Genomic DNA, 22,533 nt, shown 5'->3' with positions numbered 1-22,533 from the left:
CTGCTCGGCACTGGGTCCACTCTGCTATTCTCTTGTCTTTTCTGTGCAGGTCTGCTCGTCCCCGCGCTGGTCTGTTCTGCTCTGGTTCAGCAAGACCTCTTTGGTATTTGATCTTTGGTGTTTATCTCTAGCCAGGGAAATACAGTCTGGTCTTTGATGGAAGGGGAAAGTGAACTGTCAGAGCCAGAGGGAAGGTGACTAATATAGACAGAAAACCCCATACCTTGTCCATGATTGGTGCCCTCCTGCAAATGAGGTCTCCAAATCCTTATAGTTTGATTGGTCCAAAAGGCACTGGTCAGAAAGGAGCTGTTCTGATTGATTGGTGAAGAATGTGATGGGGATATAGCTGCAGAGTCCCAATTGGATGGGGAAAGCCTCAGCCTAGGATTCCAGGAACTCCTTTGTAAGGACTGGCTCAGATGGCAGGAGCACAGTGCAGGCAGGCAGTTTAGTGCAGCAGCAGGTAGTTCTGTGCAAGCTTCTCCCTGAAGTGCATTTTGAGTCAGAGGCTCCTGTGTAGAAATGGCTGCTAGGCTTTGTTTTTTAATTTGAGCTCAGTTAGCCACCTGGAGACCTTCTTAGTACATATCATCTTTCTCACAGTCCACACTAGTCATTCATTCAGCAAATATTTCTGAGTTCCTGTTATTTGCCAAATATTGTTTAAATAAGACACACATGGTTCTTCTATATTCTAGTGAGCAAAATAGTTCCCCAAAATTCAAATAAGTGAATAAATTAATTGTATATTATTGATAAATAAAAAGAAAAATGCAGAAAGCCAATATGGTGGATAGCTAGAGGAATGCTATGTTAGTGTGACCAGGAAAGTATTCCCTAAGGAAGTGACATTTAGGTTGGGAGTTGAGTGATAAGAGTCATCCTGCCATGAAAATTGCAGGAAAATGTTTCAGGCAAACAAAACAAAACAATACAGTAAGAGAAAATTTTCTAAGAGAAGAAAGAGCTTGGCTTTTGGAGAATTGAGAGAAGATTAGCATGCCTAGTTCTAGTGCCAGAGAGAGTGATATAAGGTAATACGGGAAAAGTTCCAAGACAGATTATGCTGTGCCATGAAGTCATAGACAAGACTTGATTTTTATTGTACTTAGAATGGGAAGTTATGCATAACTATTTCTTCCATTGTATAATGAGATGTTTAATACTTACTTTGGCTACTTCATGGGGTTATAGTAAGTATCAAATGATGTAATGTGCATGATAGTAATTTGTTACATGTGAATTTCTCAATAAAATAAGATATAATAAATGCCCAGAGAGTAATTCTTAGCAAGAAGTATGTCTTTTAAAAATATTCTTTGTAAAATACTCAGAAAAACTAAACTTATAGTTAGAGCAAGTGGTATGTAAGCAGATCCAATGTTTTTTAAAAAATGTCAATATTTTACAGTGTTCTGTGGGACTGTAAACCGAATGTTTACAGTATTCTGTGAGAGTTTCAATTCTAGTTAAGACATATATTAGGTTGTAGCAAACTATCTTTCCCACTGTAAGAAGTAGAGAAAAAAAGATAAATGTGAAAATCATGTTTTTTGTTTTTTTTTTTAAACTAAAAAACTTTAATGGAGATATGTGGACACAAAGAAGTCTAAAGGAGCTAAATTCCAGAGAGGGAAGAGCTTTTCTAGGTGAACAGAATCTAGTGGTCATTTCCCTCCATGGGAATGTATCTCTCCTCGAGTCTGTGCACTGCTGGGCAGAGAAGATCACACCTGCATAAGTAGAAGGACTCTACTGGGTGAGGAGGCACCAGTGGAGTTGTTAATGGCTCTTTGCACTGGCCCAACAGATTGGAATTTGTAGAAGTGTCAGATGTAGCATTAGTTCTCCATAACCGATAGTTCTCCTCTTTGGGATTTTTTATGAGAACATAGCAATACAGGAGGCTGGGGGCTGAGCTCTAAAGCAGAGAGAGATTTCTGTAGTCCCATGGTGTTTATCCCCAAATCCTCCTAGTTAAAGGGACCTATAATACAGACAGGACAGATCTCCCCCTTGAAGCTTGTGAAACTGAAGGTGACCTAAAATTTATTAAAGTTGCAACCTAGCCCAGACCTAGCTCAACTCCTGAATGAATTGAAGTGATCTCTGCCTCACTTCAACTATCAGAGATAGGAAAAGGCTTGTTTCTGGAGGAAATTATTACTTACTCTAGTATTGTAGAGTTATTTTCAAAACAATGTCTGCCATACAACAAAAAGTTAGGAACTTTGTAAAGGAAAAGAAAAATGTGACCCATGAACAATTAATTGACTATATTTCAATATTAGCAGACACACTGATGGCACAGATGTTGACATGAAGATAAGAACTTTCAAATACTTGTGAATATGTCAAAGAAATCGCAGTAAAAATGGATTGAAAGATGAATAATGTCAATATAGAAATCAAGTCTCTAAAATGAACTGATTAGACATTTGTGATATGAGAAAACACATCAGAATTGAAACATTTGTTAGATGAACTTAACAGCAGACTGGACACATAGAAGAAAGGAAAAGTGAGCCAAAAGACAGGGCAATAGAAGATCTCTAAACCAAAGCACAGAAAATGGGTGGGGAAAAAGGCAAAACAAATTGTGAGGCATATTTGAGACAATATCAAATGGCCCAACAGCCATGCTTCTGGAGCTCCAGAGGAAGAAAAGAGAGAGAATGGCACAGAAGAAATATTTCAAGGGAAAATAGATAAGAATATACCAAAATTGATGGAAGATTCTAGAAGCTCAGTAAACCTAAAGCAGTATAAATACAAAGAAAATCACAATCTAGGCATATCATACTTTAACTGCTACAAGCAAAAGATAGAGAGAAAATGTTTTTAATCAGCTATAGAATAAAACAACATTATATTTAGAAGAACATCAATAAGATTTATAATTGACTTCTTCAGTACTAAGAGCCCAGAAGACAATGAAATGACATCCTTAAAAGGATTTTAAAAACAACAGAAACTCTCATCCTAACTTTCTAAGCACAATGAATGTATTCATTAAAAATGGAAATGGCTCTGGCTGGATTGGCTCAGCAGTTAGAGTATCAGCCCACAGACTAAAGGGTTGTGGGTTCAATTCCTAATCAAGGGCATGTACCTAGGTTGTAGATTCAATCCCTAGCCCAGTTGGGGTTATATGGGAATCAACCAACCAATGTGTCTTTTTCACATTAATGTCTCTGTCTCTGTCTCTGTCTCTGTCTCTCTCTCTCTCTGTCTCTCTCTCTCCCCTCCCCTTCTTGCCTTCCACTCTATCAGAAAATCAATGGAAAAATATCCTCCAGTGAGGATTAACAGAAAAAGAAAAGAAATGAATTAAAGACATATTCAGAAAGAAACATTAAACAATTTGTTGCCAACAGATTCAAAGTAAGTTCTCAAAACTGAAGGGAAATGATCTGTTATTGATAAATGAACATGAAGGATGGAATAAAGAGCACCAGAAAGACAATTTATTTAATTTTTTTTAATCCTCACCTGAGGATATTTGAAGGAGGGGGGGGGGAGAGAGAGAGAGAATGAGAATGAAACATTGACGTAAGAGAGAGCCATCAACTGGCTGCCTCCTGCATGACCCTGACCAGAGCCAGGGACAAACCGCAACTGAGATACATGCCCTTGACCGGAATTGAATCTGCAGCTAATTGGTTCGTGGACTGAAGCTCTAACCACTGAGAAAACCAGTCAGGGCTGCTTATTTAATTTTTAAAAAGATGATTAACTTAAAAAAAATGATAGCTATTATAGAATGCAGACATTGAAGAAGCAACACATGACAATAGTTAAATAGAGGATAGAGAGAATCATAATCTTGTAAGTTTTACATTATTATGAAATTGTAAAATACTAATTCAAAATATCACATGATCTCACTTATTTGTGGAATATAATGAGCAAAACAAACTGATGAACAAAATAGACCCAGAGACATTAGAAGTAAGGTACAGATTGACAAACCTCAGAAGAGAGGGTCAGGGGGCAGAGAAGAGATAAACCACAGAACTTATATGCATGTATGCATAACCACTGCATAGACATTAGTCATAGACAACAATGCTGGGGACAGGGTGGGGGGTGGGGAATCAGGAGGAGAGTGTCAATGGGGGGAAAAGGAGAAACATCAGTAACAAAAATAAATTAATAAAAAAATTAAAAATAATAAAAATAAATACATAAAAGAATAAATGACTTAAATACAAAAAAATAAAATAAAATACTAGTTCAGGTAGACAGTAATAAGTTACAGATCTCTAGTAATTATTAAAATATAATACAATACAATAATACCTTTTATTCCTTAAAAGGTAATTGAGGAAAATACAATAATAAACACTTTTAATGCCACTTTGAATTTATGATAATTACCATGACCTTAAAATCTAATCTTAAACCTAATGGTGTTTTCCCAACAAAAGTTGCTATGTAATACAATTGCATTCTTTTTTCCGTGTAATGTTTTCCTGGTTTTGTTTTGAAATTTTAAAAATACAGACAGTTGATGAAGCTTAAACTCTATTTATCCTAACATGATGAGGTATGCAACTACAGATTAAGACTCATCAAAGTGTTAGATGAGCCTGAGGATCACGATTATGTGATACTTCAAGAATGGAAGATTATGTTCTCTATTCCACCCTGCAAAGAAGGAGGAAATATTTTGATCCCTAACTAAAAGAGAGAACTCTTCCAAGTGTGCTTATCCCCAAAATGCTGTCTCCTTTGCCGAAAAAGAATAGTTTATCATTGCAATCAAAACATTCTTTAGGTGCATTGTCTCAGATGAAACCAGTGTGCTACTCAGATGCTCATGATCTATATTTCATCTCTGATCCCCCTTTCCTTGGTAGTTTTATGATGATCTCTTCTCTGAGATTCATGAGTGTACCCTTTGCATGAGTAAGAAACTGTGTACTATAACTAAAAGTATCATTAGCCCTAAATATATCTGTTTCTTATCTTCTAAGATTCACTTATTATTTCTCTTTGAAGATTTTCAGTGCTTGAGTATATCTGCATTTTGCTTAATTTCTAAGATAAATTATACTACTCTAAGATAAATTTTGCTACTCCATGCAGCCATTAGGATGATATCTTTGTATTGGCTTGGAAAAGATATCTATGACTTGTTTTGGAGTGGGGAAAAGAAAGCTGTGTGTAGAGCAATATTGATGTGATACAGACGATAGGAGAATTTCTGCATTAGTTGTATATTTTTTAAACTTTTACACTTATTAATTTTAAAAAACTTGGTTCATGTCTGCTGTTAAGACTGTACATTTATTCATGTCAAGCATATTAATATTTTTTAAAATAAACCTAAGAAATCCAGAACTAGAGAAAGTTTGGGACATCTATAAACTTTTTCTGAATACAGTATATGCAGGGCAGTAGGCTAAATGAGCACTGGTAATTGATTACAATTTTATAAGAAGTAGGTATTTATATACAATAACTCTGAATTTGTTAGTGTTTTTCAGTATTAGTCTTTTTCCAATAAAAATAAAAGACTTAAAAGCCTAAAAATAATATAGCTGTCTTGATACCTGTGTTAATTTCATCTGCATTTCACTCCCCAGAATATGTCTTGTCAAACTATAAAGAACTTTGTGAAAACTCTTATCACCTAATTATAAAACAAAGCAGCCTAAAATTATTTGTAACACACAGCACAATATATAAAATAAAAGAGGATATGTTATCTTTTCCTGAAATGCTTTGATTTTTTAAAAAATAAATTGACTACCTTGCTTCAGTTAATGTTCAAAGTTAGAATGACCTTCAATCTGGAACCATGAAAGGATCAATGAAAAAACTCCAGAAATGTTTACTGAAGGTGATTTAGAAATCTAGGGTTCCTAGAGGTACAGACAATATGAGGAAATGGATTTATTTTCTTATCTCCCTCTCTTTTTGTACTTTCATGAATCTCATTGTGTTTTACATGTGCTATAGGACATACTAAATTTGATAAGACATGACTACTGCTGCTCTACATATCAAAATGTAATTGTTCTGCCCCGGCCAGTATGGCACAGTTGTTTGGAGAATCATCCCATGCACGGAAAGTTCCCATGTTCAATTCTGGGACAGGGCACATACTAGGTTGTGGGTTCAATCCCCGGCCCCAGTTGAAGTGCATAGGGGCATATGGGAAGCAACCAATGGATGTTTCTCACATCGATTCTCTCTCCGTCTCTCTCTCCGTCTCTCTCTCCGTCTCTCCCTCCGTCTCTCCCTCCCCCTCTCCCTCCCCCTCCCCCTCTCCTCCCCTCTCCCTCTCCCTCTCCCTCTCCCTCTCCCTCTCCCTCTCCCTCTCCCTCTCCCTCTCCCTCTCCAAAAAGCAATGAACATATCTTTGGGTGAGGATTTTTAAAAATCTAATTGTTCCAAGTGGGTGATAATAACCACATTTGGACATTTCTATGCCATTACCTTTTTCCACTTGGGAGTTTTTTTCAGGGTGAAACAGCTCAGACCACACATTGGTTAAGAAGTAGTCTCGGCCTTTTGGTTCAGTTTCACTTAAACCTTAGAAAAACAAGGCAAGCCCTGGGCCCGTTTGGCTCAGCGGTTGGAGCGTCAACCTGTGGTCCAGAGAGGCCTGGGTTCAGTTCCTGCTAAGGGCACGTATCTTGGTTGCAGTTGGTCCCCGGCCCTGGCTGGGTCATGCGGGTGGCAGCCACTCGATGTGTCCCTCTCACATCAATGTTTCTCTCTCTCTCTCTGTCTCTCCTCTCTCTTCATATGAATTTTAAAAAAAGTGGAAAAATGTCCTCAGGTGAGGACAGAAAAAAAGAAAAACAAAGCAAGCTTGGAGGAGGTGTTTTGAAAGAAGTTGCATACTCATACCAAATTGGAAAATTAAAAGAAAAAAATAATGTGAGAACAAGAACAGAAGATTTTACCTGTATAAAGTAGTTATTTTTTGTGATTGTTGACTGAAGTGTTTTAGTTCAACATTTTGCTCTTAAAAAGTGTAATATTTGTCAATCATAGATCATAGACATCAAATATTTTTAAAATTTCTCTAGCTTTATTGAGATACTATGAACATAGAACATTGTGTCAGTTTAAGGTGTACGACCTGATTTGATACACATGTATTGTGAAATGATTGCCACAATAAGGTTAGTCAACACATCCATTACCTTACATAAAAATATTTTGTTTTATTTTTACATACATCACCAAAATCTCTCAGAATTCCAGATTTTGGGATGTCTCCCTTACTGTTTTTTAAACTAATATTTGTTGAGCATTTTTATGTTCTAAATGCTTCACATGTGCTAATTCATTTAGTCTTTGCAACAGCCGCATGAGAAATGTGCCCAGGAAGCCGCTCCGTTCCCAGCTGTTTGTCTCCTGGATAGGTGGTGGCCCTTGGCTAGTGATTACTGCAGCCCGCACTGCCTGCTCAGGTTGCACCCTTGCCTTGGCGGTGATCCAGTCCCCCCCGAAATGACTGGATCTCTGTGCGCCAGGTTGACGTCCCACTTTCTCATCCTGACAGGGCTTTCCATTGAATGTTATAAATTATTTTCTCTCACTATCTCATTATATCAAAAGCCAACTTAAATTTTTTAAAAATTTTGAAATTCCTTGTAAAATATATATAACACAGGCCCAGCTGGTATGGCTCAGTGGTTGAGCGTTTACCCATGCACCACGAGGCCGCCAGTTTGATTCCCAGTCAGGGCACATGCCCAGGTTGTGGGCCCAACCCCCAGTGCAGAGCATGCAGGAGGTGGCCAACCAATGTTCTCTCATTGATGTTTCTATCTCTCTCTCCCTCTCCCTTCCTCTCTCTCTCAAATCAATAAAGAAAAAAATTTTTTTTGTATATACATAACAAAATTGACCATCTTAATTATTTCAAGCACGTATTAAGTACATTCACACTGGTGCACAACCATCTACACCATCTAGCTCCAGAACTCATTTCGTCTTGAGAACGTAATAAACAACTACCCATTCCCTCCTCCCCTAAGCCCCTACAAACTACCATTCTACTTTTTGTGTCTATGAATTTGCCTACTGTAGGTACCTCATATAAGTGGAATTATACAGTATTTGTCTTATAGTGTCTGGCTTATTTCACTTCGCAGATGGTCTTCAAGTTTCATCCTTGTAGCATGTATCATAATTTCTTTTCTGTATCAGAATTTCTTTTCTTTTTAAGGCTGAATAATATTTCATTGTCTGTATTATATACCACATTTTGTTTATTTCATCCATTGACAGATGTTTGGGTTGGTTCTGCCTGGTGGCTTTTGTGAATGCTGCTGTGAATGTGGATGTGCAAAAACTTCTGAGACCTTGCTTTCAATTCTTTTGGGTATTTACCCAGAAATAGAATTGCTGGATCATATAGTAATTCTATGTTCAATTTATTAAGGAAACTCCATACTGCTTTCTATAACAGCTGTACCGTTTTACATTGCTATCAGCAGTGCACAAGGGTTCCAGTTTCTCCATATTCTCATCAACATTTGTTTTCTGGGTTTTTTTTTTGTTGTTGTTTTTTGTATGTTTGTGGCAATCCTAATGGGTGTGAACAGCCAATTTTTTACACTTCCTCTGTCATCGTCTTAGATACTTTATAGAGACAGACTGTATTTGTTTTGACTAATACAAATAACTTCCTACTTTTTGAGTATGTGAAAATTATGTAAGTGCTTTTGTGGTAAGTCCTAAATGGCCACAGAGTCATTATGAATTATAAAGAGTAGAAAAAAAAGGACCACCACTGGATAGAGATTATTCCCTGAAACCCCTCTTTACCACACTAACTTAATCTCTCCACTGATTTTAAACCTAAATTGAATTTTGTGATTTATGACATAGAAGACACTGATTTTAATTCACAGGTATTATTCTTTCCACAGAAAATCCATTCCTCGCTGCCGAAGAATTAACAGGATGCTCTCCAATGAATCCCTACATTCTCCTGCGTTCAGCCGCTCCAACTCACAAGCCTCTGTAGACAGCACCTCCATGGAAGATTTCTGGCGGGAAATAGAAAGTATTGAAGAGAACAGCATGGGAGGGCAGGAAGAGCAGGTACCGGCTGAGGTCAAACCTGCTGATGGTAAGGTGTTAGATTCCTTGTCTTGTGTGCTGACTTGCTGTCTTTGTGTGCTCTCTCTTGTTCTGCCAACAGGTAGAACTCATCTGATTAGTAGTTTAACAACTGAATTTATAGAATCCAGCATATCAGCTACCTCTTCCCACTGATTTATATCTACTGGACTGGCTCTAGGTGGCTTCTGTTCAAGGTGACATGACCTGAAGGATGGCTGTCAACAAATTGATCCCTTCCATATCACTACTTAGGGATGCTGTGCCTAGCTATTAATTTGATTAATTATCATCTATCAGACTAAGTATTCTAACTTTGATGGCCTTTACATCTGTATACTTGACTATTAATTAGAGAGAGAGAGAGAGAGAGAGAGAGAGAGAATGGGAATGAATTGCCAGGATAAATTTAAAGAAAAGTATCTTTGACTTTGAAGCATTTACTTGCTTTAATGTATTTAGAGAATATATTCTTCTGTAGTACCCAAAATAAAAGCTATATAAAATATACTCATTTTCAGTAAAACTAAACAGAAGAAGGTTGAGAACCAAAATAAATAAAAAATAATAAAATAGTATAATTATCTTTAGTGCCAAAGGGAGCAAGATTACTCATCTGGGATTAAAAGCATAATCCATCTCCTCCAGGTCCTACCTGTCAACAAGTAAATACACTAGAGATCCGAGAAAGACTGAAGGTAGTTCAGTTAGTAAGTATACAGGTATATATGTAAGAATGTTTTCATTAGGCAGTTATATAACACACACAAACATGTATAGATGTATGTACTTACATGTATTTACACAATGTGTATGCATATGTATTACATACATAAATACATACACATATTTATATCTATATTTCTATAATTAAAGACATTAATATATGAGTTCACACCTATACCTTCAATTTCAATATAATACCACTGGATTCATTGTACTTTTCTCCCTTAACATATTTGTGACTTCCTTCTTAGACATCAAGAAAACGGGCTTTCATTATCGTAAATCTATCTATCTGTTTATCTATCTATCTATCTATCCATCCATCTTTATTTATACTTATTTGATCAACCCCCCTTTATGTTACTAATTTTTCTCTACCTCTAGAGATTGCCCTTCTCATCTCAGGCTCCAACATTCCTTGCCTTGCTCTGTTCCAACTAATGACTTTAGGCTTCAGGACTAAATTTAGTGAGAAGAGAAAGTAGCCATCTGTTTTTTAAGAAATTAATATCCACATACTGAACATTTATACTACTTCCTTTTTTATATGTCCAGTATCCATCTTATGTTTTTAGCCCTTACCCATTAGCACATCTTACAGAGCAAGTTTACTGGTGATAAATTCTCTTGATTTTTATTCACCTGAAAATTACTGTATTCCACCTTTATTCTTAAAAGGTATTTTTGCTGGATTTCTAATTATTGTTTGACAAGGTTTTCTTTTTCTCTCAGGATTTTAAAGATTTTATCTTACTGTCTTTTGACCTCCGTTGTTTCTGATAAGGAGTCAATGTATTCATACTGTTTTCTCCCTGTCTGTAATGTGTTGTCCTTCTCTGAATGCATTCAAATTTTCTATCTTTGGTTTTTAGCAGTTTGACTTTAAGATGCCTAAGCTCACTTTCTCTTGTGTTTACCTACTTGTTGAACTAATTGGTTTTTCAGCAAATTTTAGAAACTTTTGGACATTATTTCTTCAAATTTTTTTTCTGCACTACTCTCTCTCTTCTCTGAAACCTCAGCTAGACATATATCACAAAATTTAACAATTCCCTAAGGTCACTGGCGAATGTTTCAATTGTTTAAAAATATTTCTCTATCTTTTCCATTGGATTATTTCCATTGATTATTGCAAGTTTACTGGCCCTTTCTTTTAAGGTCTCTAATACACTGTTAAGCCCTGTCAGCACATTTTTTATTTAATATATTTTAATTTCCAGTTCTATAATTTAAATTTTAGTTGTTTTATACATTTCATTTAAAAATATATTTTTTTCTTTATTGATTTTTTAGAGAGAGGGGAAGAGAGAGGGAGAGAGAGAATGGACACATTGTAAGAGCGAACATCGATTGGCTGCTTCCTGCATGCCCCCCACTGGGGACTGGGCCCGCAAGCTGGCATGGGCCCTGACCAGGAATCGAACTGGCGACATCTTGGTGCATGGGTCAATGCTCAACCACTGAGCCACACTGGTTGGGCAACTTTTCATTTTTGCTGAAAATTTATGTGGATTCATCATGAGCATGTTTTCATGAGCCTTTGTACTTGAGCATAGATATATTAACAGATGCTTTAAAGTCCTAGTCCAACATCAGTCATCTCCGAGTCACTTTCTATTGACTACCTTTTCTCCTGATCAAGTCATTCATTTCTTTTCTTTTTATTATATCCTTGATATTGTAACATTTTTTATAATCTAATAATATGGTGACTCTCTATTTTATTATCTCCCTCTAAGGGGGTTAATTTTAGTTCTAGCAGTTAATTTGACTAGACTCATACTTCCAAGTCTGTCTTCCCTGCTCTATGTAGCATCTATAATCTTGGTCATTTATTTAGCCTTCTAGCTGCTATTTTTTTAATAGGATTCTTGGTGTCTCTCATGTACCTTTTCAATTTAAGGTTTAATCAAGGATTTGGTCAGAGTTTATGCACACATTTTCAAGTTCTTTCCTATGTGGCTCTCTCTTAACAGTAATATGTCTGTCATTTTCCAGCTGTTCTGATATTCCCATACTTTATCCTCTGACTTTTTAAATAAGTATAACTGTGGTTTTCTGTTTGAGTTCTAGCCACCCAATACTGTAGGAGTTGGAAAATGACCTCAGTTTTAAAGTTGTATAAATGAGAATCTCACCCAGTGCATTTCCTTTTATCAAAATTTAATTGTTTTTAAGTTCCTGCAGGCACTTGGTTCCTTTTCATTACCTTCAAATAGTTACTCTTATGTAATTAGCTCAGAGTTCATAGTTGTTATACATGACTATTATTTCTGTGCAAGCTCCGCTACCTTTCCTGGAAGATTTTATTTCCTTTTTAATATGGTTCACCAACAAACTTACTAATGTGGTAGATTAGTACAGAATGGTACAACTTAGGTACAACTTTGGTTCACCTTTGCATTTTCTGTTCAAGGGACAGTTTATAAAACAAATAAGCAATAAAAACAGGAAAGTAAGTAAAAGATTTGCCTAGCTAGGAAATTGACCCTGTGCAGCATGTGACAGGGTTTTGTTCACATACCAATGATGCGATAATGTAAGCATCGTCCAAGACTCCTAGACTCATATTTTGACAGGCTATTTACAAATCAGTCTAAACTGCTTTTTAGAAAAAGCTCGTTCAGGAATGCTTGTTTAGTATAGTTCCCAGAATTGTATGTGCAGTGGATTTTCTGTTACAAGATGTTGTTATTCTGAATTCTTTATTATTTCTGTGCCTCTAATTTATAATAGCAATTGATTTTTATTGTGACTAATTTTACATTTTTTAATTTCCTTCTGAAAAATGAAAAGATTTACCTAGTGTTCAGAATAAGGAAAAAAGTAAGAGAACAAATATCTATTGAATACATGTTCTGTTCCAGGATTTTTTGACATTTGTCATCACTACATTGATAAAACAATCTTCGTAGCCACCTAATAATTTTGTTATTATTACTCCTATTTTCCCAAAAGGATACTGAGGTCAAGAGATATCTTAAAACTCTCCAAAGTCATTTATCTGCTAAATGGTAGCATTGGGATTTGAATCTGCCTTTGAGTGATTAAAAGCCCGGTGCTATTAAACCCCTCTTTTTCTACTATGATTTTAGTTTAAATATTCATATTTTATTATTTTTAGAATTGGTAGTCCAGATATAGCTTATATTTAGCTGTCTAACAAGGAACAAACCATAACCAATCTGCCAATTAACCTTACTGTACTAGAAAATACTTTAAAATTTGACTTATTTTAAAAATACAACACAGACTTTTTATTCATTTTAATAGGCTTTTTTCATAATTTAGAAAAAAAGGACAGTCTTAATATATTGAGTACTGATGTTTCTTATTCACTGATATGCACAGACCTACAGACAGACACACCATCCAATCGGACGCAGAATGTTCTAACCTCTTGGTCATGTTATTTACAGAAGGAGAACTCGAAGCAGAGTGGTTGCAAGATGTGGGTTTATCAACCCTGATCTCAGGTGATGAAGAGGAGGACGGCAAAGCCTTGCTGTCCACACTGACTCGAACCCAAGCAGCTGCAGTGAAAAAGAGATATAATACTTATAGTCAAACCATGAGAAAAAAGCATAAGCAATCTGTCAGGGACGTCAGAGACATCTTTGGAGTCAGCGAATCTCCAGTAAGTAAGGAACATAGCTCAAAAGGTTTTATATTGGCTGGGGGCGGGGGGGGGGGGGGATGATGAAGGAAGGGAACATGAAAAAAAGTATCAGAAAAGGCCATTCAGCCCTGGCCAATTTGGCTCAGCGGTTAGAGTGTTGGGCCGCGGACCAGAGAGTTGCAGGTTCGGTTCCTGCTAAGGGCACGTACCTCGGTTGCAGTTTGTCCCCGGCCCCAGTTGGTGTTGTGTGGGTGACAACCACTCAATGTGGTTTTTCACATCAATGTTTCTCTCTCTCTCTTCCTTCCGCTCTCCCTCCCACTCTATCTGAAGATAAAAATGAAAAAAAAAAAAAAAAAAGAAAAGTTCATTCACTCTCTAGGTCTCAGAGAAAATTAAAGAAGACAACACAGTCGAAAATTTTACAGATTTGAAACTTAAACTGTCATTCCTTATGTCCCATTCAGCAGTCTCCTCGACACTAAATGCATTCCCTTCTTCAGAGAAGTTGTGAAATAACTTTTGGACAATAAAGCAAGTTTTTGTGGATGGGATACACAGAGCCTTTGCTTAAATTTAAGTGCTGAATGAAAACAGGTGTTGGAGTCCCAGGAAAGTGGCCTCAGTATTATAAGCAAGTCTGGGTGTTTTTTTTCTTTTTTTAATGTGCTTGTTACATTTTATTTCTGTATTTTTATTTTTTATTTAGGTCTAGTTGATATACAATATTAATTATATGAGTTGCAGGTGTACAATATAGTGATTCAACATTTTTTTTAATTCATTTATTTATTTTTGTTACAGATGTTTCTCCTTTTCCCCCCACTGATTCTCCCCTTCTTCTCCCTCCCCGCCCTGTCCCCAGCTTTGTTGTCCATGTCCACTGTTCATGCATACATGCATATAAGTTCTGTGGTTTATCTCTCCCCCACCACTCCCTCTTCTGAGGATTGTCAGTCTGTGCCCCACTTCCACGTCTCTGGGACTATCCCCTACATCAAACTCAAAAGCTTCTGCACAGCGAAAGATACTATCATCAAAACACTGTATGGGAGAGCATAATTGCCAATGATGTATCAGATAAGGGATTAATTTCCAATATATACAGAGTGCTCATACAACTCCACAAAAGGAAGACAAAGAACCCAATTAAAAAATGGGCAGAGGAGCTGAATAGACACCTCTCCAAACAGGACATACAAATGGCCAAAAGACATATGAAGAAATGCTCAACATCACTAATCATCAGAGAGATGCAAATTAAAACAATGAGGTATCACCTCACACCTGTCAGAATGGCCGCCATCAACAAATCATCAAACAACAAGTATTGGCGAGGGTGAGGAGAAAAGGGGACTCTAGTACACTGCTGGTGGGAATGCAGACTGGTGCAGCCACTATGGAAAACAATATGGTGTTACCTCAAAAAATTAAAAATTGAACTGCCATTTGACCCAGTGATCCCACTTCTAGGAATATACCCTAAGAAGCCTGAAACACCAATCAGAAAGAATATATGTACCCCCATGTTTGTAGCAGCACTATTTACAATAGCTAAGATCTGGAAACAGCCCAAGTGTCCATCAGTAGACGAATGGATAAAAAAGTGGTGGTACATATACACAATGGAGTACTATGCAGCTGTAAGAAAGAAAGATCTCTTATCCTTTGAGATGACATGGAGGGACCTGGAAAGTATTATCCTAAGCGAAACAAACCAAACAGAGAAAGACAAGTATCATATGGGTGGTTTGTTTTAAATGGAGGTAGGGGTGGGAGAGTGAGTGGGGTAGCCTTTATGGCTGAGTAAATTAAAAAGGTAAACATTTGAAAGATATGAGCATTAATTAAATAGGAAAGAGAATGATTCATAAAAAGCATAAGGCAAGCATCACATGTTTTATGAGGAATGGCTGGTTGAAATTCTGGCTTACCCTGAGATTTCTAAGGCCACACTTTTACTTCTGAGTCTTTTAGTCATGTTCTCCTAATTCTGTGTGTGTTTTACTGCAAGCTCTGCCTTACAACTCATTCATTCATTCATTCATTGCATCATTGCAGTGTTGTGTTGCATAACTGCACCACTGAAGCAACAAATACTTAGTGGACACATTATCTGTGCAAGGTCCTATATTAGGTTATATGCAGATAGGATTCTTGGAAAGTTGGGGGTAATTATTATATAGATAAAAGGAAACTTGGTATTCTGTTGCAGTTACAAAGAAAGTTACCTGAAGTGAGTTAATCACTCTGATTTAGGTTTTTCATCTGTTTAATTGTAATATCAATAATGAGATAAATTAAAACTTCAAATATATTAGGTAGCTAGCACAGTTGAATACAGTTTTCAATTTGAGTTACTTTAGGCTTTCTGTAAGTCATATCTTCTCTTAGATATATTAATGGCATTGGGTAGTTGCCAGGGCAGCTCACATATACTTAGTTAACCTTTGCATTTGTGCTGACTAGCACTATCCTCTGTAACTTGCTGCAGTGTTAGAAGTGATCTATTTCTGTGCTGTCCAATAGGGTAGCCCCAGTCACATGTGGCACGAGCATTTGAAATATGTTTGGTGTGAATAAGGAGCTGGATTTCCAAGCTGAATACCAATTTCCTTTTATCTATTAAATAAAATAAATAATTTTATTTAATCTTAATTGGTTTCAATCTAAATACTTACACGTGGCTTGTAGCTAATGAGTTGAATAGCACAGTTCCAGAGTCTTCTGTGAATAATGATATATCTAGAGATAAGTGTGTTTTGAGCTCTGTGCTGTTTGAATTTTCAAACTCCTCGAAGCCTATGTCTTTCTGGGTGGTGTGATTTTCTACAGCTGCAATGAAATAAATGAGGTGATGCCCACAACTAAGGCAAGGGCTTCAGCCATGGGTTCCTGGCCAAGTTGTCTATTGAGGAAAAGGTTTACCCTGTTGGTTTAAATTCCCTGGGTCATTTTTCAGTTATCTTCCAGATCATCTGAGAAAGTCCTGAGAATTTGGCCACATGCCTTCTTTCCCACCATTTCCCGCTTCAGATAAAGGTTGTTGCTGGTTCCTAGCAAACTACAGAAGAGGAAGGTGTCCATTGGCTTCTCCAGTTACTCAAGAAAAGGCATGACTAGCCTCTTTAGTGTTCCTAAAACTTTGAACAGCTGGTAAAACAGAAACAGGGAGAAAAACAGATCTGTTTGTGCTCCTCCCTCTTTTAATTAGATCGTGAAGGGAAATGCAACATGGGCACTTACCTATTAGGGCTTTAAGTATAAAAAGAAATGATGAGCCCTGGCTGGTTTGGCTCAGCGGTTGGAGCGTCGGCCTGCAGACCAGAGAGGCCCAGGTTCAGTTCCTGCTAGGGGCATGTACAAAAAAAAAGAAAGAAAGAAAGAAATGATGAGTGCACAGGTGCAGTAACTGTTCGGTGTTCAATTCCAGTGAAGGCAGAGGGAAGGCCTAAGACAGTGCCTTTGTGGTGGAGGCGGCGGCCTAGGGTGGGTCAGGGAGGGGGTGTCTTCCTCTTGTCCTCTTCCTCTCCCCACTTCTAGGCTTGCTGCCGAAGCCCCAGTCCTAGGCTGAACTGAGAACGGGGTGAGGCAGGGAGAGGGGTTGCAGTAGAAGAAAGATCAGGTGCTCAAGGAGTGGAGGTCTGGTGCTGTCCTGGCAAATGGGACCTCTGGAAGTCAGTGGATGCCTGGCATTCGACACGCTGCTTAGAAGTTCAGTTTTCGCCCTGGCCGCTTTGGCTCAGCAGTTGGAGCGTCAGACTGCAGACCAAAGAGTTGCGGGTTTGATTCTGGTCAAGGGCACATACCTCAGTGGCAGTTCGGTCAGCAGCCTTGGTCCAGGTCGTGCGGGAGGCAACCAGTCGATGTGTCTCTCTCACATTGATGTTTCTCTCTCTCTCTCTCTCTCTCTCTCTCTCTCTCTCTCTCTCTTTGCTCCCACCTCCCACTCATTCTGAAGATAAATGGAAAAATATCCTCTGGTGAAGATTGAAAAAAAAAAAAAATTCAGTTTGTTCTTTGTTAAAATTTTAAAAGTGGTATTTTTAAAAAATATTGTACATTTACAATATATAAGGCCTAATGACCATCTTCACAGATATTTTTGTTCTCAAAAAAGTCCTCTGTGTCTCCAAGTAAAGAGAGATGGAAGGTTTTTAGGAATGTACTTAAATTTTTCAGTTTTCTATTTGAATTTGGCAGCATAAATACCAATTCTCCCTCCCTCCTTTTTCTCCAAGTATCTGTCCTGATCTGTGTGTGTGTCCCCCCCCCCCCCATTCTCATCCTCCTCCCGCTCCTCCTTCACCTCCTCTTCCTCTCTCTCTTTCTCATGTTCCTGGCAGTTCATGAAACTTGTCCCAACTGCTCCATCCCTCTGACCTTACTTTCCTGGAAATCTGATAATGTAGAATTTCATTTACCACCTGTTGTTCAGAACTGTTATGTGATCATCTTTAGTTGCAAGGGAGCCTGGGAAATCAATTTTTTATTTTTAGTTGGACACAAAAGTTTCTAAAAAAATATTCTGTTAACAATGTTAAGTGCCTAGGTTAGGGATAGGCAATTGCCAGTATCTGGTCTCCACAGAGACCAGTGTCTATCATCATCCTGGCAAATACTGGCTGATAAATGGCTAAATGAAGTAAGTGCAAGGCAGTCACATATATGTATAGCTCCACAAATATGTATGGATGTACACTTATGCATAACACGTAACTGAATGCACAGTGACCTTTGGGAGAATATGCCTGAATAAAAATGCACTTTCATTTTTTTCAATAGCCAGATGATTTTTGTTGTATCCCAACTCCTCTTTTGGATGCGACCCGGGATGAAGAAGGGATATCAACAATTCCATCCAGAAATGGTCTACTGGTAAGATAAAGCCAGGGGATTTAAGAGTAAGGAGGTTAGAAAAAAGTAATTATTTCAAGGCAATCAGAAATACTTGAAACAAAATGCCTACTTGTAACAAGAAAAAGGAGGCTCTTAAACTTGGGAATAAATAATTAAATAGTTTAAAATCACAAGGAACTACATGACCTACCTGAACCTACTATATCAGAAATCAAAAGCAACCACAGCTGCAGCTGCAGACACAGCCTTAAGTCAAAATGTGGGCGAGGTCATCAGCTAAACTGTTCTCTTTGCTGAGCGCGTAGAGAACCTTGTGCTATCCTCCATGTAGCCTCTGGTATTAATGTAATTCTCACCCTAAGAAGTATTTTGACATTTCACTTATGTTCTAAATGTAAATATTTTGGGGGGAGCAGCACAGTAGCATCTTAAACATATAGCAATAGGTGGGAAAAGTGCACTATCTAGCACAGGAGGTGGACATTTTCACTATGTCGCGAGACACGAGATGTTTCATTAGAGTGCACCTTGCTAGTTTTAGTAGAGTTTCGAAGAGCGAATGTGAGTTCATAACTGCCAGTAAAGCTATCTTAATAAAGAAGGATTTATTTTTTGAGACGAATCCCATGCCTTAATCTGTAGCACTTGGCATGTGGCCTGGGTCCTCTCACTGAAGTGGCATGTCCCAAGTAGGAAAAATAGAAAGTCATGGGTTTGCTGATATCTTTCTCCACTTGGCCTCGTGGCTATAAAAAATGTGCAGTGGGAGACTTTATTATACTTCGGTATGTTTCCTTCTCTGTAGCTCTGCTTTTGTTCCTTCCTAGCAGAAGAAGGGGGATTCTTTGCTATTATTAGAATAACTCTTATACCACCTTTGATCTGATGAAGATGATGATAATGATATTTAGATGTTTAGTTTCTATATAATTTATTTTCATCTCATGTATATTTTGCATGGGGCACTCTATCCTGGGTTACTCTTGGTCCCTTCTGAAATTCTGTTTAGTGTTAGGATGTGGCCAGTTTGTGCTCTGGCTGCCCTTCTGTTACTGAGGGTCAGCCAAGGTCTGGAGGTGGAGCTTGGTCAGTTGGGGCTGTGAGCAATTCTAATTTGCAGATTTTGTCTCTCTTTTTTCCCCAGTTCTATTGTATTTCTTATAAGAGTGCTAACTCTTTCTAGTCAGAGGTTTTTAAGATTTTCTTTGAGTTCGAAGCAGGTTGCCCCCTCAGGTCAAGGTGTCCTATGCACCTCACTCCCAACCAAGAACTTGACTCAGGTGCTCGGTGTTCTGTGCCTGCCCCGTCGTCTTTCACGCAGCCACGGCTGCTCCCCGCGGCCAGAGAGCACGTCAGAGGAGACACTGGTGTGTTTCCACATAATGGGTTTCACTGAGCCTTCACCCCACTGACTTCACCTACATTTTGATGGCCTTTTCTTCACCCCATAGGTGAGGAAGGGATTCCTGCCCTAGGTAATAGGGATGGCTGAACACGTCGCACCTGGCACTGGATGATAAGATTGACCTCAATAAATTAGTCACATATTCTCCCAGTCTGGGGGAGGAGGACACCACACAGAGCCCCATGTGGGGTGCACTTGGGAGCAGAGTGAATAAGAAGGGGCTGTAGGAGGCAGGCTTTGTAGGAACAAGAGGGTGAGGTGCCCCCTGGTTCCCATGGGGGACGTGATTGGCTTGTTAATACCATTTTACAGGCTGGCAAGAAACTGAAACCCACCACTCAGGGATAATGAGGAGCTGTGTCTGGTCCCCCGGATAAGGAGCACTGTCTGGCTGGGGTACCTTATCTGGGGGAGCAGAGTGGAAAGGGAACTTGCAGCTAGGCCGCTCATGGCCTTTCCAGTCTTTTCAGACGTCAAGGTAGCACAGAACAGTGGGCCTTATGTTAGGTCTTAAGCCACACTGACACTCACACCCCTAGCCCTTGGACTCTCATGATTAGTCTGGATTTATCTTATCTCTTTTATCACTTTTATTTATCACCTTTTATTTCAGTTTCTTGAAGGTCTTATCCCCTTTTAAAGGTCAATCGAGGGGAAGTGTGGTTGTCAAATGTGGTTTCTTCATATGAAGAAACATCTCACTGAGATGGAAGAGAACATTGAAGTTACTCCAGCCACAACCCTGAATTGCTCATAATTTTATAGAACGAGAAAGCAAGTATACCTGACCCTTGAACATATAAGTGAACCTGAGCAGTTCAAACTCCTGTTTTCAGGGGTCACTTGTACTGTTCTTTCTCACAGGAGGATGAGGGCGAGCATTACAGAATGACTATAGAGAGTAGAAAAAATATTCATTTGCGTAATCACATATATTACAAAATGTTACATCTTCTTAGAGGATTGTACTTTTTACCCTTTGTGCAAATCTGGCAAGAAATATCTTTGGATACTAAATTTTCATATCCAAAAAACTTATATCCTAACTTATTAGTATCAAAATGTTAGGCCCTAACTCAATGTCTTTCAGATATTTATAAATACTAATCTATTTGCTTTCACATCCAGCGTTAATGCTGAGAAGTCTGATGCCTCTCTAAATCTTGTCCCTTTATTGGTATCCTGCTCTCATCGCCCCATTCTGGAAGTGTGTGAGTTGTATCGTTATTGTCGGTGACCTGAGCTATCGTCAGGATGTGAAATCTTTTTTTACATCCTGATCAGCACTCAGGTTTTGGTTTCTGAAAAATGTTCTTTTCATTTCTGAACATTATCTTCCCATTATTTTTCTATTTTACTTTTCTCATTTTCTCTATTTTTTGTTTCATTGCTTTCACTGAGCCCACATCTCTCTTAAATTTGTTCTATATTTTATGTATTTTTTTCTGTTTGTTTTGTCCGCTAGTAAAGATTTCACCTATATCATTTTGTATATCCCTAATTCTAATATTTGCCCTGAGTGCTTATAATTAAACTGCTATAAATTTTTTAATTCAGCAACTATTCTGTGAATTCAAAAGAAATCTTTCTATTTTACTTGTTTCCTCCTGATTTATGGATACATAGCTTCTCAAACTCTCTGAAATTATGAAGCCATTGTAATAAGCAGCCTCTCTCCTCTCAATTATCTCTTTCTCCCAGGATGCTTATCACTCCATGTCTTTTTCAGGTTGTTAATTTTCTCCATGGCTGACTTTTATGTTGATTTTCTCCAATGACTGATGATCTTTGGTGATCAATATATATTTATTAATGAACTAGGTTGATTAATTAATGACTTAGGATATGTTATTGCTATATGATTTCCTGCCATTATACAGATATTTTCCCACTCTTTTTTTAATAAGAGGGAAAACTTTGGGTCCTGTATTAGCCAATAAAGTATGAGAACACTGTGTGAATGGAAGTTAGTTTAACAGCACACATGGATTAGTACATACCTCGCACACACACACACCACACACACATACACACACCACATACACATACCACACACACACCACATGTACACACACACCACACGTACACACACACACACCACACACACACACACCACACGTACACACACACACACACACACCACACACATACACACACCACACACACACATCACATACACACACCACATAAACATACCACACACACACACACACACTAGCACACATCTTCAGTGCCAAAGGGAGAATGGTAGTGAATGACTTCATTTTCTATCGCAGACAAAGCTGATGTTTTCCTTTTATTCTTCCAGCCATGTCTGCTGTGGAGGTCCAGAGGGACCTGATTAAATTAGTCTTTTTTGGTCCCAACACTGGACGTCTTTCCAAGGCAGGCAGCTTACTTCATTCAGAGTATCTTTCTCGGGTTCCTACATAGCTACTGCCTGCTGATCAGTATAAAGGAGGCTGTTGGGAGGTCAGCCTGGCCCCTCTGTTGAGAAAACGCTGTACAATAAATTATCCTGGCCATTACCCTGGGCCCCTTACTGCCCTTTGTAATTTTCACTGTGCTTGTTGTTGTTTGTCAAGTTGCTTTTTGTGGATCTGTTCTTTCCTCCCCAGCATGTTGTCTTATGCTGTTCTTAGTGTGAGAATTTCTCTGCAGTTATGAAATGAATTACTTACTGTTTATTTTTCAGGAATTTCTAACAATTTCTGATCTGTTATTAGAACATTTTGGTTTCCAGTGCCATTTTCAGATTGTTCTTATAAAAATATACACTTTCCCTAATTTTGAGTGATTGGAAGTGGTGTATCCTCAGTCCTTTGTC

General features: G+C 38.1%; 1 protein-coding gene across 5 annotated transcripts in view; it reads left to right on the top strand.

The window, feature by feature from the left end:
- ARHGAP28 (Rho GTPase activating protein 28) overlaps positions 1-22,533 on the top strand; it is a 211,291-nt gene that overhangs the window by 111,080 nt on the left and 77,678 nt on the right. For 3 of the 5 annotated variants that reach the window (XM_036245609.1, XM_036245608.1, XM_036245607.1), the window contains 3 exons: positions 8,904-9,106; positions 13,242-13,459; positions 18,227-18,319. In XM_036245609.1, the coding sequence (XP_036101502.1) occupies positions 8,904-9,106; positions 13,242-13,459; positions 18,227-18,319 (514 nt within the window). The remainder of the gene's footprint in view (positions 1-8,903; positions 9,107-13,241; positions 13,460-18,226; positions 18,320-22,533) is intronic. The other 2 variants (XM_036245606.1, XM_036245605.1) reach the window with 1 other exon arrangement.

This window comes from Molossus molossus, unplaced genomic scaffold (genome assembly GCF_014108415.1).
Source record: "Molossus molossus isolate mMolMol1 unplaced genomic scaffold, mMolMol1.p scaffold_m16_p_6, whole genome shotgun sequence".
Classification (NCBI taxonomy): Eukaryota; Metazoa; Chordata; class Mammalia; order Chiroptera; family Molossidae; genus Molossus; species Molossus molossus.
This window is presented reverse-complemented; position numbering and strand designations above follow the sequence as displayed.